This window comes from Orcinus orca, chromosome 10 (assembly GCF_937001465.1).
Source record: "Orcinus orca chromosome 10, mOrcOrc1.1, whole genome shotgun sequence".
Lineage (NCBI taxonomy): Eukaryota > Metazoa > Chordata > Mammalia > Artiodactyla > Delphinidae > Orcinus > Orcinus orca.
In genome coordinates, this window is record NC_064568.1 from 17,897,039 (window position 1) to 17,924,508 (window position 27,470).

Sequence of the window (27,470 nt, forward strand, 5' to 3'; positions counted from 1 at the left end):
GCTTAATCTCTGTGAGTCGTGTTCTTCGGAGTTCGTGGTGTAGATTAAACGAGCTAAGTGGGATGGACGCTCTCTGAACAAGAAAATTCTGTTTAAATAGGAGCTAGGAAGAGGAGAGAAAGTGGCAGAAAAAGATACAGGGAGAGGGACGTGTAGGGCGAGAAGGAGGAGATAGAAATCGGTAGAGACAGATGGAGAGGGAGAGGGAGAAAGGTGGAATGTTGACAAAGCAGGTGAGAACTAAGGAAAACCACAGTAACGATGCTTCTGTGGCTACTGCGGTGACGGCTCCAACACACCGAACACTGACAACTTGCCAGGTATGTTGTTAGAGCTTTACATGCATAATTCCATGCTGTACTCACATCATCTCTACGAGTCTATGTTCCAGCCTCATTTTATAGAAGAGATATCTGAAGTACAGAGAGGTTTTGTAACTTCCCCAAGGTCTTACAGCTGCGAATTGGAGAGAAGGGATTCAAACGCGGGTCTCTCTGCCTGCAAAGCCAATGTTCAAATCATCTCTAAGAACCTCCAAAGAGGCTTGGTGGGTCCAAGGCGGACTCTAGCCCAGGTTCTTCCAAGTTATGCCCTGGGTTCAATTTCTGCGCCCAAAGGCTCATTCCCCACGTTCCTTCTCCACCTCCCCACTAACAGCGTCCCGTCTCCACGGAGATCGCCGTGGGGCGGGACTTCCTTTCTCACGCACGAGCACTTCCGCCTCGAGCCGGAAGCGCCGTGTCTATCAGAGGGGGCACCGGAGCGTGGGGACTTCTTGGAGAGTTTGAGCGGCAGCACTGCGACTGCTGCGAGAGTGACCGACTTGGGCACCAGAGTCCGGCGTGGTGATGCTGACCCCGGCGTTCGACCTTAGCCAGGACCCCGACTTCCTGACTGTCGCTATCCGCGTGCCCTACGCCCGGGTCTCCGAGTTCGACGTCTACTTCGAGGGGGTCGACTTCAGGTTCTACGCCAAGCCGTACTTTCTCAGGCGAGTTCCGGGTGCCTGGCTCCGGGAAAAGCGTGTTTTGGGGATTCATTTATACATTTATTCACTCATTAAATAACTGCTTATCGAGGGAGGATGAAAGAACAAGAGAGCACTTCTCAGCATCGCGACTACGTTTTCCCGAGGTCCCTGCAGCACGTGCTGAGGAAGCGAACTCTTCCAGGCGTGCGTTCTGGATGTTGCAGAAGCTCATCCTTTTTTTTTTTTTTTTTAACATCTTTATTGGAGTATAATTGCTTTACAATGGTGTGTTAGTTTCTGCTTTATAACAAAGTGAATCAGTTATACATATACATATGTTCCCATATCTCTTCTCTCTTGCGTCTCCCTCCCTCCCTCCCACCCCTCTAGGTGGTCACAAAGCACCGCGCTGATCTCCCTGTGCTATGCGGCTGCTTCCCACTAGCTATTTGGTTTACGTTTGGTAGTGTATATATGTCCATGCCACTCTGTTGCTTTGTCACAGCTTACCCTTCCCCCTCCCCATATCCTCAAGTCCATTCTCTAGTAGGTCTGTGTCTTTATTCCTGTTTTACCCCTAGGTTCTTCATGACATTTTTTTTCTTAAATTCCATAAATATGTGTTAGCATACGGTATTTATCTTTCTCTTTCTGACTTACTTCACTCTGTATGACAGACTCTAGGTCCATCCACCTCATTACAAATAGCTCAATTTCGTTTCTTTTTATGGCTGAGTAATATTCCATTGTATATGTGCCACATTTTCTTTATCCATTCATCCAATGATGGACACTTAGGTTGTTTCCATCTCTGGGCTATTGTAAATAGAGCTGCAGTGAACATTTTGGTACATGACTCTTTTTGAATTATGGTTTTCTCTGGGTATATGCCCAGTAGTGGGATTGCTGGGTCATATGGTAGTTCTATTTGTAGTTTTTTAAGGAACGTCCATAGTGTTCTCCATAGTGGCTGTACCAATTCACATTCCTACCAGCAGTGCAAGAGTGCTCCCTTTTCTCTAAACCCTCTCCAGCATTTATTGTTTCTAGATTTTTTGATGATGGCCATTCTGACTGGTGTGAGATGATATCTCATTGTAGTTTTGATTTGCATTTCTCTAATGATTAATGATGTTGAGCATTCTTTCATGTGTTTGTTGGCAGTCTGTATATCTTGTTTGGAGAAATGTCTGTTTAGGTCTTCTGCCCATTTTTGGATTGGGTTGTTTTTTTGTTATTGAGCTGCATGAGCTGCTTATAAATTTTGGAGATTAATCCTTTGTCAGTTGTTTCCTTTGCAAATATTTTCTCCCATTCTGAGGTCATCCTTTCTTAAACCTTCTTACATCCCCGCCTGGAAGAGATTCCGGAGCCACTGTAAAACGTGGAGTTTGGGACCATATCGCCTTTCCATTTTCTGTCCTGTTGCCCTAGTTCTTGTCCCTTTTTCTGTTTTCTTTTTGCTCTGCGTTAGTCATCCTTGCCCTGGGACAGCGCGCGCTGACTTCCCAGCTGACCCGTCCATTTGACTTTTCTCAGTCCACGTTCTGTTCCCCGACCTCTTGGCTGACCGCTCCCTATTCCCTGAAATTTTCGCCTTCTTTGGCCCCGCCGACGCCAAAGTCCTCTCGTTCTCCTACCTCCTCGTTGTCTGCTTCTCTGTTTGGTTTTTGCCCCCTCATTGTGGTTGTCGCCCCCCAAGCCTCAGGGAGGGACCTTCAGCACTTGTCTGTTTGCATTTTTCTCCTTGAAGAAACCTAACAGCAGTGGTAACAGCTAACCCCTTCTCCTCCCCTTTCGTGTGGCGGGCAAGCAGTGCGTGTAAGTGGCGGGTTAAGTACTTGTGTGCATTGTCTCATTTTACCTGGACAGCGATCCTTAGAGATAGGCATTATTATTAGCCCCATTTTAGAGAGGACACAGCCAGATTATTCTTACTTAACGTTGTCAATACCTTGTTCTCTCCTTTCCGCCAAGGGAAAATCCATTCTCCTCATCTTTCTCATTCCAGCCTACCTTTCCTGCCCAACTAAGTACTTTCCCAGCACAGACATTGCTCTTGAGTTGAGCTGGTTCCTTCACTGGGCCTGAACCAGTTTTGCTCAGGTATCTATTAGGCCTTAACTTAATCCATCTATCTGAATATATTGCATTTCCGTACTTCTTCACTCTTTCGTTCTTTCGCTTGATTTATCGAGCTCATGGTATATTCCAGACTCTGTTTTTGGTATTGGGGATGTGGTGGTGTCTTACGTAGTTTTCATTCTAGTGGGGAGAGAAAAACAATAAACAAGTAAACATATAACTACAAATTGTGGTAATTTCTCTGAAGGAAAGTAAAGTGCACTGATAGAGAATAAAAAGGAGCCTGGGTTTATTCAAAGTGGCCAGGGAAAGCCTTTCTGAAGAGGTGACATTTAAGCCAGAACATGAAGAATGGGTAGAAGACGATGATGGTGTTAAGAAACATTTATTGACTTTTTACTTCAGGTTACTGCTTTATGTAAATTATCTCACTTGATTTTAGGACAGTCCTACAAAGTAGGTTCTGTTATTTACCCATGTTACAGATGAGAGCGCAGAGGCTCAGAGAAAAGATATTAAATGAGAGAGGATTGTAAAATAAATGCAATACAATAAAAATTTCAAAATAAAAGCCACTTGCTTAAGTTTGGGAGTTTTGATGAAGACCAAGTAAGAGGACGTGTGAAGCAATTTAAAGAGTAGTTTTAATACAAATTCATCCATTCCTTGGGTAGCAGAGGCTCGGGAGTTGTGGGTCTGAGCACACTTAAAGTTCTGTGACTTTTGGCAAGTTATTTAGTCTCAGTTTCCTAATCTGTAAAATGGAACTAATATTAGTGATCTTAAAGAGTTGATGTGAGGATTGAGATAATACATGCATGATGCTTATTACTGTGCCTGGTAATTATGTGTTCAGTAAATGGTGGGTATTATTATTTATTAAGAGCATCTTACTGTTGCAGTTATCTGCTGCTAAATAACCAGTCAAGCCTAATGGTGTAAAACAACAATCATTTAACTCCCTCTCTTGGTTTTTGTGCCTTAGGGATTTGGTAAGGTGTTGGCTGAGCTGTTCTGGCTTGAGGTCTTTAATTTAGTTGTAGTCACACGGTGACTAGACCTGGGACAGGAAGGGCTGAAGCAACTGGGGGCTGATAGGGTGGGTGGAGGAGGGAATCTCTTCTCGAGTGGTCTCAGGACCTCCCTGTGTGGTCTGTTTTCATGGTCTAGTTTGTGATTCCTTCAGGGAGTTGGACCACTTCCATGATACCTGAAGGTTTTAAGGGCAGATATTCCAGGGAGCAAGGCAGAATCCATGTCATCTTTTATAACCTAACCTCAGAAATCACAGTGTCACTTCTGCTATATTACATGGGTTAAAACAGTTCCAGAAGCCCACTCACTTTTAAGGGGAGGGGACATAGATTGCACTGTTGGGAGGAGTGATGTGAGATGGACCATCTTTGGAAATACAGTTTGCTACAGTATACCAGAGATGGATAAAACCTCACCCCTGTCCTTGAGGAATTGAGAGTCTAGTGGGGAAGGCAGATCTGTGAGCAAATATGATTTCACCATCATGCATTACGAATTTAACTCTATAGTTACAAAGGATTTAGGAGAAGGGAGATGATAATAATAGTTCACAGTTTCTGAATGCTTGCCTACTGTACTAGCCACTAAGCTTTTTACATTATCCTTTCTTCCTCAGAGTAACCCTAGGATAGATTCTGTTATTTTTCCCTTTTTATAAATGATGAATATGAGCCTTGAAGTTAATGAACTTGTACCAAGAAAGTTACAGAGCTAGTAAATGGCACAACTTAGACTTAAGTCCACAAATGGACTCCATTCAGATTCTGAGAGTAAAGTTAGTGTTTGTGTGCATGATAACAAACTAATTTATTCGTAACTGAATCTTTAGGCTGAGTTTAGAAGAGATTTTTGTTTGGAAAATGTGTTGTAGCTTCAGGAAACATTGGGATCAAAGGTAGGTAGGTTGGAAAGCCCCGGACCTCTTGGGGTCTGCCAAGTTTGATGATGATGATGGTGATGATGTTAGAATAGGTAGCATGGAGGAGGGGGGTGTGGGAGGAAAGGAGGTTCATATTTTAAGTTTGGAGTGGAATGGAGCTGGCCTCATGTAGTACTGGTGAGTTTAAATTATCTAGTCAGTATCAAGGCAGCGATAGAAGCTTTTTTAATAGAAAAGTGACAATCAAATTTCTGTTTTAGAAGAATTCTTCTGGGGCCTAAGTGGAAGACTGACTGACCCAGAGTGAAACTGCAAACAGGGAAATCAGTTCATGTCCTTTAGTAGGAAAGAGGGGGAAATCCCCATATAGTATTAATGAGATATGAGAAAAACACTTTTGCTTTCTGCCTTTTTTTGTACTACTTAAAAGTAGTAATTTGCCCAATATAAACAGTTGGTTTTGTTGGTTCTTTATTCTTTCTCATTTCTTGATTCTTTTTTTTTTGGAAGCTAATTAGTACACTTTTATTGAGCCCATGCTGTATCAGGCACCAGGTATATAAATAACTCTCACTAGGAAGGGAAAAAACTGTAACAGTAATGATATCTAATATTTATTGTGGCTTTTCTTTTTAAGTGTTTTATCAGTGACAGCGCCTATTCAAACAGAAAGATGAGTCACCTCTGATTTCTTTCTTCTTAGCTAGAGAAGAAATGTAAGTTATTTAGTTTGTAAAATTTAAATGCTAGGATTATCCTTCTAAAATTGTTGATGTTTAATATCACGGATGGTCCCTTATGATGCTTTGTAATTTAAGGACTTCATGAGACCTTTTATTACATCTGCAGATTAACCCTTCCTGGAAGAATTGTAGAAAATGGAAGCGAGCAGGGATCCTATGCTGCAGATAAAGGTATTGCCTTTGGAATTTTTGTTAGTTTTTTTCCTTTGGATTCTTCCTGTTGGAGTAGTTAAATAATAATCTCATGTACTATGGGGACCTTTAGGTGTATGGCAAGTGCAATCTGCCCCTGTCACTCTGTATCGTTTCTTAATGTCCAGTGCCTGTTATTCATGGATTTTTAACAATTACATTTCCTCAGTCCTTTAAAGTACTTCACAATATTCTTTAAAGTAAAGTTCAATTAGTCATATACTCTGGCTTTGCTGTCTAGAAGTTTTATTTCCTACTTCTCCCTCCATTTAGTAAGTTAGATTGTTGGAGGTGACTGATTAGAAAAGATGTGGATGATTTTTGTAAGTTGTGAGTCGAATGTTTCTTTTTCTTTTTAAAAATTTTTTTAATTTATTAATTAAAAAATTACAGTTTTCTTTTTAAAATTTTATTTTTAATTGAAGTATAATTGATTTATAATATTGTGTTAGTTTCAGGTGTACAGCAAAGTGATTCAGTATATATATTCATGTTTATATATATATATGTATTTGTATATATATTCTTTTTTCTTGTGCAATTTTCAGTCTTAAAATTTAATTACATGTAGGTGAGAGAGGAACTGTCCATAGGGGGCATTTAAAGGCTGATTGAATTTTCTACTCCTAATTGATAAGCCCTTCATTTCAACTCGTCTTGAAACCATTTATTTTCCTTCTGTAGAAACCACTGGATTTTCCTTTGTCACTGGATCTGGAGTAAGAATAAACTTGTGTACTGTTGTGTGATTTATTCAGTGACTATTTATTGACCTCAGTGAACTAGGGTAAGGGAGGAAAGATGGGATGAAAGAGTTAAATGACAAAGTTCTAACCCATAGCACAATATAACTAATGTGGTAATAAAGTATAATGAAACTGCCTTTCTAGGTAGTAAATCTGCTTTTAATTGCAGTAAGTTGCATACAGGAGTAAAGTTATTAAATCTTGAAAGTACATGGGGGTTTAAGAAGGTTGTATATGTGGAAATATTTGGGTTTAGTTGTAGCTGATACATTAGAATATGGGTTAAGTGCACTGAAAGAGGTAAACTGTTTTAAAATGTAAGAGTAGTGAATAATGTAATCCATTCATAGGCAAGCCTAGATGAAGCTGATAAACCCAGTCAAGGAAAGAAAAGGAGTACACAGATGGAATCTGGGTCTGCGTTAGACAGACTTTAGGGATATATTTCTTGAGATATCAAGAACTTTATCAAGCCGTCATTGCCTTATTTAAGATTTCATGTGTATTTGAAACTGCTGCTCTTCTTCATTGGATTAAATATCCTGATTTCCCCCCCCAGTCCAGAAATAAATCTTATGAGTAGCTACGGGTAACCCTAAGCTATTGCCTTCTCAGGCCATTGCATTTTTGACTTGAACCTTTAATATTATAAATAGGTGAAGGTGATATTGGGTAGGATTTAAGTATTCTGTGGCTTTAACAGATTAATTTCTCATAGAGGTGACAGCTGAAACAGTGGTTCTGAAAAGTCTTGTTTGAGCCTTTTTCACTAACTATGTAATAAGGGTGTAATTTTGGAGCTCTATGTAATAGAATTACAGTTTACCAAGATACCTGTTTCTTAACTGTATTTGTGAAGTCTTTGTAGTTTTAAATCTAGCTAAGCATAAAACAAATTTATCTTTAAGGAATTTTTACCATTCGATTGCCCAAAGAAACTCCTGGCCAGCATTTTGAAGGGCTGAACATGTTAACTGCTCTACTGGCACCAAGAAAATCCAGGACTGCAAAACCACTTGTGGAAGAAATAGGTATGTTTATTGCCTTTGGGAGGGAATACAGGTAAACGAATATTTGGAATGCTGTGTGTTTCTAGGGGAAAAGGGATATAGCAAATAGGAAATTGGAGAAAATACTTCAGGTGACAAGATAAGGAAGTCATGTGACACCATGTGAAAATAGTTCATTTGCTGACACATAAGTTAAAGACAGAAACAACTCTGTTGAACCTGTAGGTCAGTCATGTTTTGGGATGAATTGAAATAGCATCTCTGTGTTTGGCGAAATATTGGCCTCTTGAGCTAAAATCAGAAGGTTACAATTCAGTGTAGTAAATATAAAGTGGACGCTGCCTAGGTCAAGAAATGGAACGTTTCCCACATCCTGGAATCCTACCCTGGTTATTTCACCCTCCTTACTCTCCAAGGTAACCACTACCCTCAGTGTAGCCTGGTTTTGAATTGTGTATGTAATTCATACAGCAGGCGTTGTGTGCTCTCTGGTTTCTTTCACGTAACATTTTTTGTGAGATTTATCCACATATAGCTGAGATGCGTTTTGCTTTCATTGCATTTATTATTTATGCATCCTGCTACTGATGGAACTTTGGGTTGGCTCTATTTTTTTTTTTTTTTCGCTAATAAGATTAGTGAGACTAGGGGTGGGCGAAATAGGTAAAGGGGATTAAGACGTACAAACCGCCAGTGACATAATAAGCAAGCCACAGTGATGTAATGTACAGTGTAAGGAATATGGTCAATAGTAGTGTAATAACTTTGTAAGGAGACAGATGGTGATCATTTCATAATGTTTGCCAATGTCAAATCATTATGTAGTACACCTGTAATGAACCTAGTATGGTACATTAACTGTATTTCAATTAAAGAAAGAAAAAGAATAGCGGGGCTATTCACATCCTTATACATGTCTTTTGGGGTACATGGGCAGGCATTTTTTTCCTATACTTTTTCTTCCCCAGGTTGTACCTAGGAAATCCAATGCTTTAACAAATTAGTATTTCGCACATTTAGGTGCTTCTGAGGTTTCTGAGGAAGGAGTAGAAGATGACGATGAAGAGTTTGATTGGGAAATTGAACAGTCTCCCTATGAAGAGGTACCGGAAAGTACTTTGAATCCGGAGTGCCGCTATGGGTTTGGAAACTTACGCTCAGGGGTGTTTCAGCGGTTACAGGTATGTTTCTCTAAAAGACTTTGGTATATACCAAGGGTTTTACTATTTGCGTATTTTAATTTCAGTTCTGCTTATACCTGGAGGTTTTTTATGAAGATTGTAGGAGGTGACGTATTTAGAGCACAAACCACAGCTCCTTGTACGTAGTCGTTTACTCGGACGTTCACTCCCTTCCGTTGCACTGGCTGTGCTGCCCAGTCTCACTGCGCTTACACATGGAAGGTGCCCTGGTCTCCTTTTTTTTCCACTTCATTTGCTATTGTGGACATGAAGTTTCCAAAATACAGAACAGAACCCCTCTCTCATCATACTTCCTGAAAAGCTTTATGTTTTATACCTCTAAAAAATGAAAATCGTATACTTGTGGCTTGATGTCTCTTCTGTTTTATATGTAAATGAGACAGAATATTCCTGGTGAGAATGGGTTTGTGGCTTTTGTGAAATTGTTTAGTTCTTGATATACAGTAGGCACTTTTGTTTATTTACTCTTGATGGGGGTTGAATGTAATCTCTTGTTAAAATCTGATTGTCAGTTAGGCTGAAAAGGAATGACATTAGTCTTTCTGTTCCTCAAACATTCTAGTAAATTCTACTTCATGAATGAAATGGAGATTCTGGATTATTTTCTATTTGTACTACAGAAAACAACATAATGGGGTCTTAATTTTTTTTAAATGAAAGAAATGGTGGCGAACAGTGTTTTATTTTAACTTCATCCCTGTCTGGGTAGAGGATGTTAAACCTGCTTAGCATGTGGTTTATTATAGTAAGACATATTTGAGTCTGCTAAGGAAAGTTAAAGGACCTATGTTTTAGTCCCACTTGTACCTCTGTTTAGATTTCGGATGCAGGCCAGTTATTTGACCACAAATAAGTTTTGTCTGCTCTTTGTAAAACAGGGATAAATTTGCTCACCTACTTTATAAGGCCATTGAGAAAATTTAAGGAGATGCTACATTGTGAAAACTCTTTGACAAAAAGAATAGGATGCTAGAAAGACCTCTGCCCTTGAGAAATATAAAATGCTCTCAAGATTCCTTAAAGGGAACAAAATTGGGAGTTACTTAAGAGCAAATATTGCTGATGAGATACTTCGTTCAGAACCTTATGTTTTTCTGCTGAGTTATCGTTTCTCTGTATTCTCTCTCCCTAATCACATTCCCAGGTCATCTCTGAGGTAGTAAGAGTAGAGTCAGTTTTTTCTACAGCAGAAACTACAGCAAATGGATCTTAATTGTTTGGCTGAGAGTAGTATTAGTCTATTTGGGGATCACCCGTCTACAGCTATAAAGGAATGAGAGAGAGAGGAAAAAAAAAAATATATATATATATTCCTTTTCAGATTCTTTTCCCTTATAGGTTATTACAAAATATTGAGTATAGTTCCCTGTGCTATACAGTAGGTCCTTGTAGGTTATCTATTATATATAGTAGTGTATATATGTTAATCCCAAACTCCTAGTTTATTCCCCCACCCAAGACCTTTCTCTGCTAGTAAACCAGCTAGAGGAAACTGAGACCACTTTTGCATAAATAAGAGCTTTGAGAACATCTATTTTAAAGTGATGTGTTTAAGAAACCACTGTTTTCTCAACTAGTGAGAAAATGTTTTCTCCCAAGTTTATAGTTTCTCTGGTGCTGCCTTTGGATGAGAAAATATCCATAGAGTTTTGCTGACTACTCATACTTTACTAGTATTTTTAGTCTCTTGCCACCACCACCCCTTTAAATGAAATGTAGCTTCATTTTTCTCTGATGATAAAAGTGATACGTATTCATTTTGAAAGTACAGTATAACAAAGTAAAACATCCTCCATAATTCCAATACCCAGGTATCTTCTCTGAATTGAATAATTTAACCCTTTATTGGGGGAGAGGGTATAGTCCTTCATACTTTTTTTCCCACCAGCCATTTACACAGGGTTGGCTTGTGAGCATCGGTATTTTATGCTGATACTGAGATGGAAATAAAAATACGTGTGCTGAAACACAATCTCTGTCAGCCCCCTCCCCATACAGACACGTGCGCGTGCGTGCCCTCTCTCGCTCTCTCTCTCTCTCTCTCTGTCTGTCTGTCTCCTTTCTGAAGTTGCTGCCAGCCACAGGGCGCCTTTGGAAAGCTGCTCTGGCTGCTCCAAGTCAGGGCTTCACAGCAGGCTCCTGGTGACAGTGGCCGCCAGCAGCAAGAATCCTAGAGTCTCTGGTCTTTAAATAGCTCTCCTAGCAGTGACCTTAGCAATGCTTTCAAAACAGAAAGAGAATCACTTTCACCCTGCTGTAGCGTGTCATTTCTCATCCTCTTTTCTTCCTTCCCTTTGGTTGACAGATGCCTTAGACTGATTTCACTACCCCAAGCTAACTTCACTTTTTAGTTCCAGTTTCTCTTGAGGGTCCAGTGGGCACAGGGCCGCTGCGGATGATCGTGCGAAGGACAGGCCTGGGCGGGGCTTGCACTGCTGTGGACGTTCACGTTCTGCGGGGCACGAGCTGCGCAGCTGTGTGGACACCCTGAGTCTGGAGGCTGGGGGAGGAGGGGGAGAATTCTCTTCTGGCTGTTGAATTCTCACTCCCACGGGAGCAGGGGCCTTGTCTGTATGTTTATTTCCAGGTCTCCAGCGCCCAGAGCAGCGTCTAGCTCAGAGCAGAGCCTCACACGCTGTTTGCTGAATGAGCAATTTGAAAGTGAACACCAGGCAGGGTGCTGGGGGCACAGTAAGCAAGAAGACAGACCAGATCTCTGCCCTCATGGAAGATTCTAGTGGAGAGGCAGATAGTAATCGTCTAAAGGGCAAATCAACAAGATAATTTCAGATACAAGTGAAGGAGAAGGGGGTGATGTGAGAGCCAGGGCGGGGTGGTGCTGTTTTGGCCAGGAGGCCCCGAGAAGGCCTCTTGGAGGAGGTGACATTTGCTGAGTCCTGAATGACGAGAAGGGTGCTGTAAGCGCAGAGACTCAGTGTTCCAGAGATGGCAAGAAGTCTGGTGTGTGGCTCCTGTGTATTTGAGCCAGAAGGGGAAGGTAGGAGATGAGGTTGAAGTACAAGACAGCAGCTAGATTCTGCAGCGCTTTGAGCCATGGTAAGAGTCTGGGTTTATTCTTGGTGCAGTTAAGGTTTTGAAATGCCTGGGGTTACTTCGGTCCAGTTATCCTCTGAAATGTGAGTCTGAAAGATTATACCCCGTTGTTGACCTTGTATCTGGTCCAGATGAAATAATGAAGCAGGACATTATAATCCTCCCTGGCTCCCCAATTTTTTTTTTTTTTCTTACTACTTGCAAGTGAGGCAGCTGAAGAGGAGAGAGGGTATGTGCTCTCAATAGGAAGTCAGCGCCTGAGCCACAGGGAACAGCAGTGGAGCCGGGAGTCAGAGAGAAAGAAACTGACGTTCTTGAATGATCACACCCTGTACTTAGGCCTTGCTCATATTAGTTCATTTAACCCTTCTAACAGCCTATGGGAGACAGAATGCTGTCCCTCACCCCTGCCCCTGATGTCCACGTACTGACCCTATGTACTAAGTACATGGCGAAAGGGACCGCGCACATGTGATGAGGCTGAGGATGTTGCGATGGGACGATTATCCTGGATTATCCAGGTGGGCCCTGTCTAAGCACAGGGTCTTTACGAGAGGGAGGTCAGAGAGTCAAAGTGAAAACAGAGAAGCAAGCGCATGATGACGGAAGCCGAGGGAGAAGGAGCCTTGTGGTGAGGGGCTCCTAGGCCAGGAGTGAGGACAGCCAGCCTCTAAGCTGGAAAGGGCAGAAAAGCACACGGTCCCGCGGAACGTCCGAAAGGGAACCAACCCTGCCTTCGCCTTCGTTTTAGCCCAGTGAGACTGACCTTGGACTTGTGACCGCTAGACCTCTACGTTTGTGTTGTGTTAAGCCACATTTGTGGCATTTCGTTACAGCAGCAAGAGGAAAGTAGTCCCAGCCTTGTGACGGAGGCGTGTCTAGTTTGTTCACAGTGAGCGTGCTGAGGCTGAGAGGTTGCACAGTTAGACTGGACCTGGCTTTTTTTTTTTTTTTTTTTTTTTGGACCTGGCTTTTAAATTCAGAGTTTGTCTAACTCCAGAGTCACGGTTCTTCTACCTCATCAGGCTGTTTTCAGAAATGTGTGTGTGTCGTGGTGGGCAGGAGGCAGGGAACTCCTTGGGGCTCGAAGGAGGAAACAAATCCGGGGACTGGAGGCTGCTGGGGAGAGGGACTTGGGGTCCCCGGGCAGGAAGCGGCTCTGAGTACTCATCCAGCGGAGGGGAGTCCTGCGGACACAGCACCGTCCTTGTCTCCCGCAGGGCCTGCTTCACCGCCCCTCCTGGCTCTGTGGCTGAGGAGCTGATGCCAGGCAGGTAAGGAGGCAGAGAAGCGAGGAAGAGTCCAGGCTGTCCTGCTCAGGGGAGAGGTGCTTCTGATGGGTGAAACTAGAGCTCTGAAAGCGTTTTCCCATGGAAGCATTGCTGCACACTTGTGAACTTTGTATTGTGAGTGCTCTATTTACAGTTTATTTTGACTTGAATAAACTTGCGGGCTGCCCTGAGATTCTCTGTTATTTATCATAGTATGTCTATAGGAAAATACATTCTGAGTCTTCCAAAAGTAAATTGTAAAAGAACTTTTGGAATGCAAATTTTCCTAAGCTTGGGGACAGCCAGTGATCTGATTTTTGCCCAGAATGTTTGTACTTAAAAGTATTAAGATGTTCTGGATGTGACTTCCAGAAAGTTCCCCGGGCCCCTTCATTGTACTAGAATGTGCTTATATTAAATGTTGTTGATGTTACTTGAGCTCAGTGGATTGTGATAGGGAAGAGAGATTTTTTTTTTAAGGGCAGAAATTATGATTGTGTGGGGAGTTCTGTATCCTAGTCTTTCCCTGGCTGATTCTGTGTAGCTGGTTTCATTGTAGTGATTTTGCTGTGCTATAGCTGCCGACTTTAAGCCTGGGTACTAGGCACTAACCTACCATTCAATTTACAAGTTTGTTCTAATGGTTTGCGTCCACAACTGTCTACCAACTTATTTCCCTTGACTTCTTTTCAGCTAATAGTGTTCAAGCTGCTTCCGGTTTGCCTACTATCCCTTGCGGTTGGTAGTAGGAAAGGGCAGACTGAAGAAAGAAAAAAAAAGAGCTTTAGGAGTATTTTGCATTGTACAAAGTTTCTTTCCTTCATAATTCTGATCACAAGAAAGAAGACCATGTGGCATTGTAGGTGGTTTTACTAATACACCTGTTTTCTGTAGGGTTGGGCTTAGGAAACAAGCCATACAGCAGTATGTACTCATCCAGGTGAAGGTGATTACAGTAAGGTTGAATATTACTTGGGATTGGATTTGTAAATTTTCAAGTGGAAAGTCATATCTATCAAAATTGCCCTTAACAATTCTCGTTAGGGGTGAGAAGGGACCAGGAAATAAGGACAGAGCCCACAGTTGGCTTGGCCTTGGGGTGGGGGTCGACTGGATAGCCTGCATTTCTGTTCAAGGCGAGTATTTACAGGGACACGGAAGTTACCAAGGTTTGGTTTGCTGACGTGGCACCCCTGGCAGCAGCAGCTCTGTCTTGGGTCTAGAAATTCATTTCAACTTGCCTTTCCTAACTTTCAAATCTCTGGGAGTAAATGGGGGAATGAGTGCAGAATTAAATGTTCCTGTTTGCTTGCAGAGGATTACTCTGTTTTTCATGTTAAACTTTTATAACCTTAATCTATGTTAATCAGTTTGTTTGTTTTAAGGATTAGGTGACATAATTGATGTGAAAGCTTCTAACAGGGCCTGGCAGGTAGTAGGTGTCTAACGAACATTTGCTGGATTTGAATCTAAATGTCACACGTGGTATCACGGCTTACCAATCAATTAGATTCTTCCTGTGTTTGGGCATTTTGTACAAAATGAGATTTTTCATCACTAAAATAGGAGATAGCAATTATTCTTTCTTTCCTGGGTGTTCTTAGGATGAATTGAGTGATGTTATCGATCTTAAGGATCCAGATTCCACCCCTGCAGCTGAACGAAGGCAGAAACGCCTGGCTGCTGAGCTGGCGAAGTTTGATCCTGATCATTACCTGTGAGTATTGAGGGATTTTTTTTTGTTTTGCTTTTTTTGAGAATTGAATAATTTACTTGACATTGAGTATTTAAAAATTTTTTGAGTATCTTTTTAACTGTTAGGTATGTGCTTTTTTGGACTCTAGAATTTAGTGATGGCTCACAACCTTAGTTGACATTTGAATTAGCCTACAACTGTTATACCTCTGTGATCTTTGTAAGATACTGTTTTTCGTTACCTCATTGCAGCACCAGAGAAGTCTTTTAGTGTACTTTGAGTTTTTTCCTCGCCAAACTTAAAAATAGAACATTGCATCCATGAGAATAGTAGGTACCATTCTTTTCAGGAGACTCTTTGCTGTGATTAATGGTATATATAATTGAAAACATGTTTCAATTTCTTTTAAGAATTTGAATCTACATGTCCCACGTTTCTTGGCTGATCCAGGGTTTTCCCAACACTTTCATCCACTGGCACCTGTAATCGAGGATCTGTTTCAAATTAACAAATAACTGTTCATTGGGGTGGGTATAAACAAAATCTACTTTTAAGTTTTGCTGTATTTCCCACCTGCATTAATTGTGTCTTGAGCCATCGTGTGTCTCTGTCAGGCTTATATTTGTCTAAGGAACAGATGTAATTAATGGGTAGGTAAATAATCACTTGCCTCGGAAAGATTGTGATGTTTCTCATTGGCCTCGATAGCAGCACTTCTTTCAAAGAAGTGGTTGTCCCCGGGCCTCTGTGGGTACTCGGTGGCTTTCCTAGGATGTGAGTCGTGTTTTGATGTAGACCTCAATTATTATTCTTCCCAAGTTCCGGGCCCACGATTTTTAAACTGTTATATATGCAGCTATCATCGTCATATTCCCTTATACTTGTATAGTGCTCTCAGCTTGTCAAGTGCTCTCATGTGATTATTTAATTCAGTTTTCACAACAGCTGAGGAAAGGAGGTTAAGGGACTCATCCAAGGTCACACCACTACTAAGTGGCTCGGCCAGGACTTGAAAAGAGTCTTTCCATTTGTCATTTTGTGTTTCCTTTTCATGTACACTCTCAGTTTAACTGCTGTTGCTCTTGTGATTAACATTCTATCTCCTGTGACACAGTGGGAGACTAATTGGAATGGCAGAAATATATCCTGTGATGTGCAAATGGGCTGAGTGATGTGTAGTGATGAATGGGGGAACTCTTGGACATCCTGAGGGAAGCTGAGTAAGAGCAGGCTGGGTTATATTTTGGAGGACGTCTGGGAGATTCAACTCCATTTACATTGCCATTTCTAATTACCTTTATCTCTCCAATTGTGATTTTAAAGGTCCACTGAAGAATAATTTGAAGAAACGCATTTAGAATCATGCTGAATATTTAAAGCAGAAAGATTTCATTGTCACCGAATTTCCCGGGCAAGCATGAGAACAGATTGAGCCTTACAAGACAGAAATTTCGAGTGGGAGGGAGCTTAATTAGCAGAACTGCCTATCTCTTCTCTTCTAAAACTCGAAGTATAGCGATATGGCCTGAGAAAATCAAGAAACTGGAATTTATACTTAGCAGTGTGGTATTAGAAGCAGCCCTTATTTTTCTCCATCTTCTGGTTCTTTATCCAGAAAACCACATTTTCTTTAATAGTATGCATGAAATGTTCTTCGCATTTCTCCAGGAAGAGTTTTTTTTACACGAGTGACTTAAGTTTAGTCACAGGCAAGTTGGAGAGTGGGTGTCAGGAGATAAAGGTTCTTTGTGACTTTTCTGGTAGGAATAAGACTTCGGCAAATTGTCATTTTTGCGTTACTCATTATTTATATTAGCTGACTGACTCACCCAAATGTATTATATTAAATGAAGTGCAAGCAAAATTCTTTTAAATTTTCAGTTAAATTTTTTTAGCTCAGTGCTTTTTTTGTTGTTCTTAATGGTTAGTACAGTGGAAGAAAAAGTTTATTGTAAATTCTTATCTACCATGCAGACAGTACATTGCATGCATTGTATTAGACATTTATATCAATATACGTAAATGGGTAATACGTAATGCATATATATGCCAGTGTAATACATAATATAAAATATATTACGTTAGCATAATATATGACATTTTCAAGTTGTTTGACTTGTCCTCACAAGTCATGATGTCTCTTCATGTTGTCGGAGTTTTTAGGAGCTTAAGGAAAACTAATTTTAATTTCATCCTAAAGTGGAAAGGTAAATTGACTATATACAAAAATGTACACGTTTCAAAGGCACATATAAATGACTTCAGATTATTATTGTTTTTAAAATCCTCTCTTGTAAAGTATGGGTACCAGTGTGTGATTTTTTTTTTGCCCCCTATGTTTTGCAGCCCAGCAGAATGCTGGGCATATAGATGATCCATAAACAATTATTTTTTTTTTATTATCCATTTCTTGCCATTTATAATTCCTTTTGAGTAGTATTTTTACAGTAAAATATGTTGAAGGCATCTTGAAACATTCCTTCATAGTCCTTTCCCTTTTGCTTATTATAGCTAAGTTTTCATATTTCTCTTGCTGAGAGTGGTGTTTTCTTTTCCTTCCCAGGCAAAGTGTTTTTTAATTGTTGGCATATTTTTTACTTCAACCAGTTCATAAAATCTCATTTATTTCCTTCTTTGGGAGAAAGTAAAAGAATTTAGTCAACATTCAAAATATCTATGAGATAAGAAAAGGGACAAAAATGATCGTATAGCATTTGGGGTGCCTTTTTTTTGGAACAAGAGAAGGCCCTCTTTATTGTTTCTTTATTTTTTATTGAGATATATTTGATTTACAATATTATATTTGTTTCAGGTGTACAACATAGTGATTCAAAATTGTTATAGATTATACTCCATTTAAAGTTATTAAAAAATATTGGTTATATTCCCTGTGCTGTACAGTACATCTTTGTAGCCTGTTTATTTTATACATAGTAGTTTGTACCTCCTAATCCGGGGTGTTAAGTAAAATTGTAATGTACAGTGCTACACATTTGTTAAAGAAGATGACAGACTGATCAGGGTTCTGGATTTACTGAGGAAATCTCAAAATGACAAGTAGTAATTAGAAGGCTGAGAAGAGGATCATCTGCTTCCAAGGTGGCTCTTTATTCAAAACAGCAACCTTAGGAAAAAGCACTGGGATAAACATGTCACTTATTCATCCTTTCACGTACGCACTTATTTGTTCAACAAATATTTGTTTGAATGACTTCCGTGCCAGGCAGTGTTGTAGACAGCAGGGAGAGTGTGGTGAATACGAGGTAGCTGCCCTCATGCGGCTTACGCTCTAGTGGGGAAGTGGATAGTATTTGGACTGTGATAAGTGCTATGAAGAAAAGCCAGGTTAAGGGTTTATAGAGCCACTGGGCATCTCACTGACTCCTTTGTTTCAACATATTCAAAATCGAACTCATCATGTTACCTGTAAAGTCTTCCTGAATTTTCTGCTTGGTGGAATGCCCTTTTTTTCATCCCAGTCACCCAGGTTAGATACCTGGGGTTCATCTTTTTTTTTTTTTTTTTTTTTTTACATTTTATTTTTTATTTATTTTTTTTATACATCATGTATTAATTATTAAAACATACTCTGGTAAATATTATATATTCAATATGAAACAGGAGGAAAGGGGGCAGGGCACAACCTTTAAAAGAATTACATAGCCCGAGGACACAACATAAACTGATTAGAACAAAATAGGTCCAAGATGGCGGACGAGTCTACTTCCACTAGACCTTGAGCCTCAGTATACACTCATTGTAACACATCAGCAAGCTAGGCGACACACCCACAGGTGCCACGACAGTTCCAAGGATGACCATAAAGGTCAAAAAGTGGGCGGTGGCTCAATTCCTAGAAATCCCCACCCCTTCCCCAAAATAGCTGGAATACTCCTCCCACTCATCAGCGTATGAAATTACTCACCCCTATAAAACTAACAACCCCATACCCTGGTGCTGCCCTCGCCTTCTTTTTTTTTTTTTTATTTTTTATTTTATTTTATTTTTTTTTTATAGGTATACCTGGATTTAATTCTCACTTCTACCGCTTGGTAGCTGGATAGCCTTAGGCAAGTTTCATACCTCCCTGAAATTCACTTAATTCAGTCTGTAAAATGGCATAATAACTTATTATAGCATCCTTTTAGGAATTTTAAATCAGTTCTTGAAATAAAAGTACACAATATATAGACAAGTATGGATTCCTCAATAGATGTTTGACCTTTCATTTCTCCAGTATCCCACCCGCATCAAATAAAGAAAAATACTTTTTAAAATTTACGAATATTTCATTGTTGTAAAGTTAAAGCCATAAAAATAATCAAATGGCCTACTATCATACCGTTAGAAGAAAAAAAAAGGTGTTCATGAGAGTTCCATATTAGAATACAAGTTTTCCTTAGGCACCTGTTTATGTATGCTATTCTGCTCTTTACAATAAATAATTAAATTTAAAAGACTTAATTCCTCACTTTTAAGACCTTATTAGTTTACAAATTACATATTGACCTATGCTAAATTTTATACCGACCCATGCTAATGAATTCAGTACAGAAAACAAAAAACACTGCACTCAAGCAAACTACATATATATATATATATATATATATATATATATAAAACTTATATGAGAATTGCTACTCCAGCTTTCTTTTGGTTTCCATTTGCATGAAATACCTTTTTCCATCCCCTTACTTTCAGTCTGTATGTGTCTCTAGGTCTGAAGTGGGTCTCTTGTAGACAGCAAATATATGGGTCTTGTTTTTGTATCCATTCAGCCAATCTGTGTCTTTTGGTGGGAGCATTTAGTCCATTTACATTTAAGGTAATTATCGATATGTGTGTTCCCATTCCCATTTTCTTAATTGTTTTGGGTTTGTTATTGTAGGTCTTTTCCTTCTTTTGTGTTTCTTGCCTAGAGAAGTTCCTTTAGCAGTTGTTGTAGAGCTGGTTTGGTGGTGCTGAACTCTCTCAGCTTTTGCTTGTCTCTAAAGGTTTTAATTTCTCCATCAAATCTGAATGAGATCCTTGCTGGGTAGAGTAATCTTGGTTGCAGGTTTTTCTCCTTCAACACTTTCAATATGTCCTGCCACTCCCTTCTGGCTTGCAGAGTTTCTGCTGAAAGATCAGCTGTTAACCTTATGGGGATTCCCTTGTGTGTTATTTGTTGTTTTTCCCTTGCTGCTTTTAATATGTTTTCTTTGTATTTAATTTTTGACAGTTTGATTAATATGTGTCTTGGCGTATTTCTCCTTGGATTTATCCTGTATGGGACTCTCTGTGCTTCCTGGACTTGATTAACTCTTTCCTTTCCCATATTAGGGAAGTTTTCAACTATAATCTCTTCAAATATTTTCTCAGTCCCTTTCTTTTTCTCTTCTTCTTCTGGAACCCCTATAATTCGAATGTTGGTGCGTTTAATGTTGTCCCAGAGGTCTCTGAGACTGTCCTCAGTTCTTTTCATTCTTTTTTCTTTATTCTGCTCTGCAGTAGTTATTTCCACTATTTTATCTTCCAGGTCACTTATCCGTTCTTCTGCCTCAGTTATTCTGCTATTGATCCCATCTAGAGTACTTTTAATTTCATTTATTGTGTTGTTCATCATTGCTTGTTTCATCTTTAGTTCTTCTAGGTCCTTGTTAACTGATTCTTGCATTTTGTCCATTCTATTGTCCATTCTATCTCCAAGATTTCGGATCAACCTTACTATCATTATTCTGAATTCTTTTTCCGGTAGACTGCCTATTTCCTCTTCATTGGTTAGGTCTGGTGGGTTTTTATCTTGCTCCTTCATCTGCTGTGTGTTTTTCTGTCTTCTCATTTTGCTTATCTTACTGTGTTTGTGGTCTCCTTTTTTGCAGGCTGAAGGTTCGTAGTTCCTGTTGTTTTTTGTGTCTGTCCCCAGTGGCTAAGGTTGGTTCAGTGGGTTGTGTCGGCTTCCTGGTGGAGGGTACTAGTGCCTGTGTTCTGGTGGATGAGGCTGGATCTTGTCTTTCTGGTGGGCAGGTCCACGTCTGGTGGTGTGTTTTGGGGTGTCTGTAGACTTATTATGATTTTGGGCAGCCTCTCTGCTAATGGGTGGGATTGTGTTCCTGTCTTGCTAGTTGTTTGGCATAGGATGTCCAGCACTGTAGCTTGCTGGTCGTTGAGTGAAGCTGGGTGCTGGCGTTGAGATGGAGATCTCTCGGAGATTTTTGCTGTTTGATATTATGTGCAGCTGGGAGGCCTCTTGTGGACCAGTGTCCTGAAGTTGGCTCTCCCACCTCAGAGGCACAGCACTGACTCCTGGCTGCAGCACCAAGAGCCTTTCATCCACAGGGCTCCTTAATTTGGGATGATTCGTTGACTATCTGGGGTTCATCTTTGACTTCATTCTTATCCCACCCTTTCAATCAATCCTGAAATTGTACCGTTTATCTCCTTGCTCTGTCCTTCACTCCGTCTCTTCCTGGCCCTCGTCTGTGGTCTGTGTCTAGTTTGTTGCAGCTGTCCCCTAACACCCAGTTGGCATCTCTCATTCCAGCCTGCACTTCTGCAGATCCATCAACCATAAGACTACCAGCAAGATGTCTTAGGTACTGAGAGTGAAAATCTGCTTAAACCCTTACTGGGTTCTCCTTTGCCTACAGCATAAGCTCCTAACTCGTTAGCATGTATAGAAAGTTCTCTGTGATCTGGACGCCACCTGCCTCTGTAGCATCTCTCTTGCCACCCCCTGCCCACATTTCATACTGTGGCGGTGGCGAATGTTGGCATCTCCCCGCCTGTACTACACCGCTTCTCACACACTTTTTACTCCTGGTTTCTCTTTGCTGACTATTTCCCCACCCCATCCCGCTTTCCCTGAAAAACTTTGACTTACCCTTTAAGGGTGGGCTCAGTTGTCACCCCCTGGCACCCTCCCTTCCAAGTTGGCATAGGAGCTGCTTGTGTGTTATAGCTCATCTTGTTTTTACTGCATGGTTTTGTAACATTCTGGGTTTGTGTCTGTGGCTCCCGTTAAACTGTGGTGCCCTGAAGGGCAGGGACTGAGTCTTACTGATCTTCATCTGCCCGACCCCGCATATAGAGGGCCCTCAGTGAATGCTCGTTGAATTAATGGCATTTAAAAAGTTGAAAATAATTTATTCGGGAAAGTAGAACATCAGTTGACCTCAGATCTTGGGCATCATAAAGAATAAACCATCCCAGTTTAGATGAGGGACTGTATTAGTGAGATTTTACTCAAAACACTTTGAAAGTTTTTTGGGGGCAGGGCATGAAGGTGGCAGAGATACTGTTCTACAGAAGCAATTTCCCCCAGTATTTTTCTCCTGGGGAGAAAACAGCATCTTTTCAGATGGGCTCTTCTTCTACCCTTGACTTAAATGTCCTTGGTACCCCAGCTTTCGACACCCTTTCCTCTCACTGTGCCACTTCTTTCTCCCTGGGCATTCTGTCCTCTTCTCTGGCCTCAGTAACTGTCTGAATGCTCAGGACTCCTAGGTGTCTCTCTTGAGCATCAGATTTGCATGTCTGACCGCCTGTTGGACAGGTCTTTGTTTGTATGTCCTGCAAGGACACCTCAAGCAGCCCATCCCAAAGCAGAAGCCATTCCCTCTCCAGTCGTGTCTGCTAACATCCCAAGTTAGCAAAGGGCACTGCGGTCCACCGAATTGTCAAGGCCAGTGTCCTGGGCAGCAGCCTGATCCTGACAGGAATTGATATTGAGAATTACTATTTCAAGATAATTGCTGTTCAGTTTTGTCCAATATGTGCCTTATGTCCTCAGTCATAAAAATGGAATGTTTGTATTGGTTAATAGCTTGGGTTTCAGACTGAGACTTCAGTGGATCCAAATTGTGGCCACACTTCTTACTGGTTCTTTGACCTTAACCATGATATACAATTTTTCCAACCCTCAGTTTCTACTCATGTAAAAGGGGAGTATTAATAGCACCCCTTGCCTGTGGGGGTGGTGTGAGGATTCAAGGAAATAATTGATGAAGAGTACTTAGTGCAGTGCTTGGCACATCCAAAGAACTCAGTGAGTTATCTGTGATCCTTTTAATTTTAAAAATATTTCAGGGACTTCCCTGGTGGCACAGTGGTTAAGAATCCACCTGCCAATGCAGGGGACATGGGTTCGAGCCCTGGTCCGGGAAGATCCCACATGCTGCGGAGCAGCTAAGCCTGTGCGCCACAACTGCTGAGCCTGCGCTCTAGAGCTCACGAGCCACAACTACTGAGCCTGTGTGCCACAACTAGTGAAGCCCGCGTGCCTAAAGCCTGTGCTCCACAGCAAGAGAAACCACTGCAATAAGAAGCCCACGCACTGCAACAGAGTAGCCCCTGCTCGCCACAGCTAGAGAAAGCCTGTGCGCAGCAACGAAGACCCAACGCAGCCAAAAATAAATAAATGAAAAAAATTTTGCAGTATCTCAGTTGAAAGAAAAAATATTTAAGGTCACAAAACTGTGAGCTAGGAAATCCAGTTTACCAAAACAGCCAGTGTCTTGAGGTTCTAATTACCTGAAATATAAATGAATTTTCCACCATGAGTTATATACTTTTTTTCATTCTTTTCCCAAGAATATCAGTTTCCAACTTTGAGTGCAAGACCGTATAGTTTCTGAATAAGTGACCTCCAAGAGTATATTTTGAATGTAGCAGTTATTTTCCTAGTTAAAACTGAGAAAGTAAAGTGTGGGAAAATTAATTTTCTGTTCTCTACAAAGGTTGCTTTTATCTTTTGCAGTAGTTTTAAATTAAGGAACTATTAAGATTAGCATAGCTAAATAAAATAGATTGCATCATGGAAGGAAACATGAGTGCACGTGCTAAAAAATAAGGGGTGTGTGTGTGTGTGTGTGTGTGTGTGTGTGTGTGAGACACATCTGTGGATATGTAGTATCCTAAATCTTCTCATGTGTTTATTTATTTTTTGTTGGTGGAGTTAAAAGATGCTTTCCTTTAACTATATAACCTTACAAAAATCTGTGATATTTGCAAACCTCGCACAAGCCCTAGGCTTCAGTCCATTGTGTGTTCAGATTCACTTCATCCCACATGGCTGTGGTACAGGGCATGGGACTTCAGAAGGGGACTGGTCTTCTCTGTACTTTCTGTCTAAAGAGATCACAGATGTCAAATATCCCTTTAGTCCAGTGTTTACTTTTTACTTATGACTATTAGTAACCACAACAAAAGTAATAGCAGTGCTCAGTCTTTCCTTGAAATGTACTTTTAGTCTGTATTTCTAGTGCAGATGTGATGAGTTAAGGTAAAATTTTAAAAAGTGAAAACCAGCCTAACTCTGTGTAACAAGCCCCTTCATATTTTTTTTTTCCCCAGAGCTGACTTTTTTGAAGATGAGGCAGTTAAACAGGTTTTGGAATATAATCCATGGTGGATTGATCTGTATTCAAAAATGATGGCTTCTTTGGGAAAGAGTCAGGAACAAGAAGATCTTGATGCGTTAGGTAAGAAACTCAAAATTAGGTCATTTGTTTACTGCCTTTCCTAAGCACACAATTATAATTGCCTCATAGAGTGAAGATGTTATTTTGATTTGTTAATTTTGGAAATGGGTCTTCATCCCAGACTGGGAAATGCCACTCAATAATTACACTTACTTGTCTTGGAAAATTCTTTTGGAATATGTTTTACTTTTGAATCATTGGGGTCTTTTACATTTTTAAAAAATTTTTTATATTTTTATCAAATTTAGGGACACTAACAGAATATTTGTAGCTGTTGAATAATCTGCTTGAGAGATCTGACCATTCCTCTGTGGCAAGGGCATTTGAGTATTAGAAATGGTGAGAAGAGACCCAGTTTTCAATCCCTTTGTCTGCTGAATGAATTTGTTAAGTTCTTCCTAGTTTTTTCACATGTGGTTTCAGGTGGAAGCAGAACTAATTATCTTCCCTTCTGTACCTTACAGAGAGCAGGTGAGCCAGTTCTTACCAGCGAAGGCTGAGCTGGGGGGTTTTATGAGCCACGAGAGACTGCTGTGCCATATTTAATATTAAGCTAAATGTTATGCACAGAGTCATTTCTTAGATGGGCCTTGTATTAACACCTTCTCTGAGTGGGAGGTTGGTGTGTTAAGTCCGTAAGTTAGAATTAAAACAGTTTCTAGTAGGTCAGTGTTTTCTGTTACACTGATTCAGTTACACTGTTACACTGATTAAAAATACTACACCTAGACTTGTGGTGTGGTTGTGGTAGTATATACAAATGCTGAATTTGTATATACAAATCAGTATTTGTATATACAAATCACTTTGTAGTATATACAAATGCTGAATTTTAACGCTGTATACTTGAAAATTATATAATAAAAAGTATATGTATTAAAATTTTAAAAGTCTGTTCTATGCAGTATTTGAGAATGAACAATTTTACTACCCCCCCGCAAAATTTAGTGTTTAAATGAAAGGAATACACACACACACAAACACACACACACACACACACACACACGCAAATACGTTAAATGGAATATAGAATTTCCCCACTCCAAATTCCTCTTCTTGAAAGTAATCACTACAAACAATTTGGGTTTTTTTTTTTTTTTTTGTGGTACGCGGGCCTCTCACTGTTGTGGCCTCTCCCATTGCGGAGCACAGGCTCCGGACGCGCAGGCTCAGCGGCCATGGCTCACGGGCCCAGCCGCTCTGCGGCATGTGGGATCCTCCCGGACCGGGTCACGAACCCGCATGCCCTGCATCGGCAGGCGGACGCTCAACCACTGCGCCACCAGGGAAGCCCAATTTGGGGTATTTTTAATGCATATCCTGACATCTAAATATTTGCTTTAAGAAATGTATACACATAGACTCATATACACTCTCTTCTCACTGCTTTCTCCAGTTTGCAGTGTATGTTGTACCTCTTTCTTCAGCACTTACAGTCCTACCTGAGGCTCTTAATGCCTGCCTAGTGTTCTGTTGTATATTTGTGTCGTGATTAGTGGCCACGTGGTCTGTTTACCACTGGTGGGCATTCGGGTTGTTTACAGGGTTCTGCAGTGGTCTTTTTTGACCACTCATTCTGAAGTAGCTGTTGCAGCACAATGTTTTGATCCTCCGCATAGCAATGCAATATCCTGCTATTTGCTCTATTTCTAGAGCCTAGAAAGAACCTGTTATGTAATAGGTACTCAGTAAATATTTGTAGAATAAATAAATATTGCAGTAAATATTTTTGTAGTTAGGTTTCATTAGAATTTAGGTGATCTCTACCAGGTTGAAAAATTGCCACTGTAATTTTTTGGAATGGACTCTATATTGCACAACGGAAACTCTTTTATAAGTAATGACTCTTGTTTACATTGTTTTCAACAAATCCTTGGTTTTATATTTGATTTGAGTTTAAGAATCTTTCAGAGACCTCCCATATCATGTAGGCGAATTTTCAGGTACAAGATTGCTAACACAATATAGATAGTTAACTGTATATGCCATGTGGATCTGCTCAGAAAGTTTGCTCAAACTTAAATCATCAGTGCTCTCTAGTGAATCATTTTCTCCAGTTTGGGTTCAGTATTTTACTGAAGTGGTCTGAGGAGGAATTGGTGGTTGTGTAGTTAAGTTTTCTGTCCACAAGGGTGCACTAGTTGCCCTAAAAACCGAGAGACGGCATTACCTTTGATTTGAATTTTAACTTGCTCTGCTTTGATCAGTTGCAGCTTGTTCTAGGTCCTGTTTTCTGTGTCAGCCGTGCTTTGAGTTAGTTCTCTATGTGTAATTTTAACAGAATGTTAAGCCAGTCGGTGCCTTTAACCATTGGCCTTCCTGACCCTTTATCTTTATCTGACCTGTGGCATATATCCAGACTGGTGCTTCAGGCACACTCATATTCTGCTAGCTATTGCGGTGGTTCATTCTAAGAATCACCTTTAAAAACAGCAAGGGCATGTGATAAAGGTAGAACAACTTGAATTCTGTGTTGTACAGAAAGTACCTCTTGTAAATGTGCCAAGTATCAGGTTATGCATAGAAGGTACATGTGGGTTTCTGGGTTTAATGCCTTGCTCCTCCACAGGCTGGCTGTGTGACTTTGCAACTTCTCTGGGTTGCTGTGGAAATCCTGTACCTACCTCATAGACTTGTCATGAGGATTGAACTAGACAATGTACTTAAAATCCTTAGCATACTGTAAGTGTTGGAAATTGTCATCACAGAGTAAATCAGTGGCAGGAGAGCCAGGAATTACCTGGCTTCCTTTTGAAATCATAATTTTTATACATTTACACAGCTTTAAGGGGAACTTCTTTAACATGATTTCTCTTTCAGTTTCTTTTTCTTGTTCAAATATTTGAGACACCCAGAATTGGAGGCGTGAATTGAAGTGTGTCGAGCCAGGCTCAAATAGGAGAAAAAAGAAATAAACCAAAAAATAAACCTTAAAGTTCTCAGCTCACTCAAGCAGCGTGATGCTGCTGTAGTTTTCCCCTCCCTCCTCTTCCTCTTTTTTATTCTTTGCCTCCCAGGCCTTCCTCTCTGTCCCTGCAGTGGCACGTTGCCAGGCATATATAATGGTGCAGGTGAGGGGTGCACCTTTGATTCCTCCTCATAAACTATTAAGCTGGATTGTCTCG

At 40.5% G+C, this 27,470-nt stretch overlaps 1 protein-coding gene across 2 annotated transcripts in view; it reads left to right on the forward strand.

Moving 5' to 3' along the window:
- Window positions 1-716: 716 nt before the first annotated feature.
- SHQ1 (SHQ1, H/ACA ribonucleoprotein assembly factor) overlaps window positions 717-27,470 on the forward strand; it is a 92,099-nt gene continuing 65,345 nt past the window's right edge. For both annotated transcript variants that reach the window (XM_004268022.3, XM_049715564.1), the window contains exons 1-6: window positions 717-991; window positions 5,820-5,884; window positions 7,560-7,682; window positions 8,682-8,842; window positions 14,793-14,905; window positions 24,218-24,345. In XM_004268022.3, coding sequence (XP_004268070.2) covers window positions 849-991; window positions 5,820-5,884; window positions 7,560-7,682; window positions 8,682-8,842; window positions 14,793-14,905; window positions 24,218-24,345 — 733 coding nt within the window. In that variant the 5' untranslated portion in view covers window positions 717-848. The remainder of the gene's footprint in view (window positions 992-5,819; window positions 5,885-7,559; window positions 7,683-8,681; window positions 8,843-14,792; window positions 14,906-24,217; window positions 24,346-27,470) is intronic.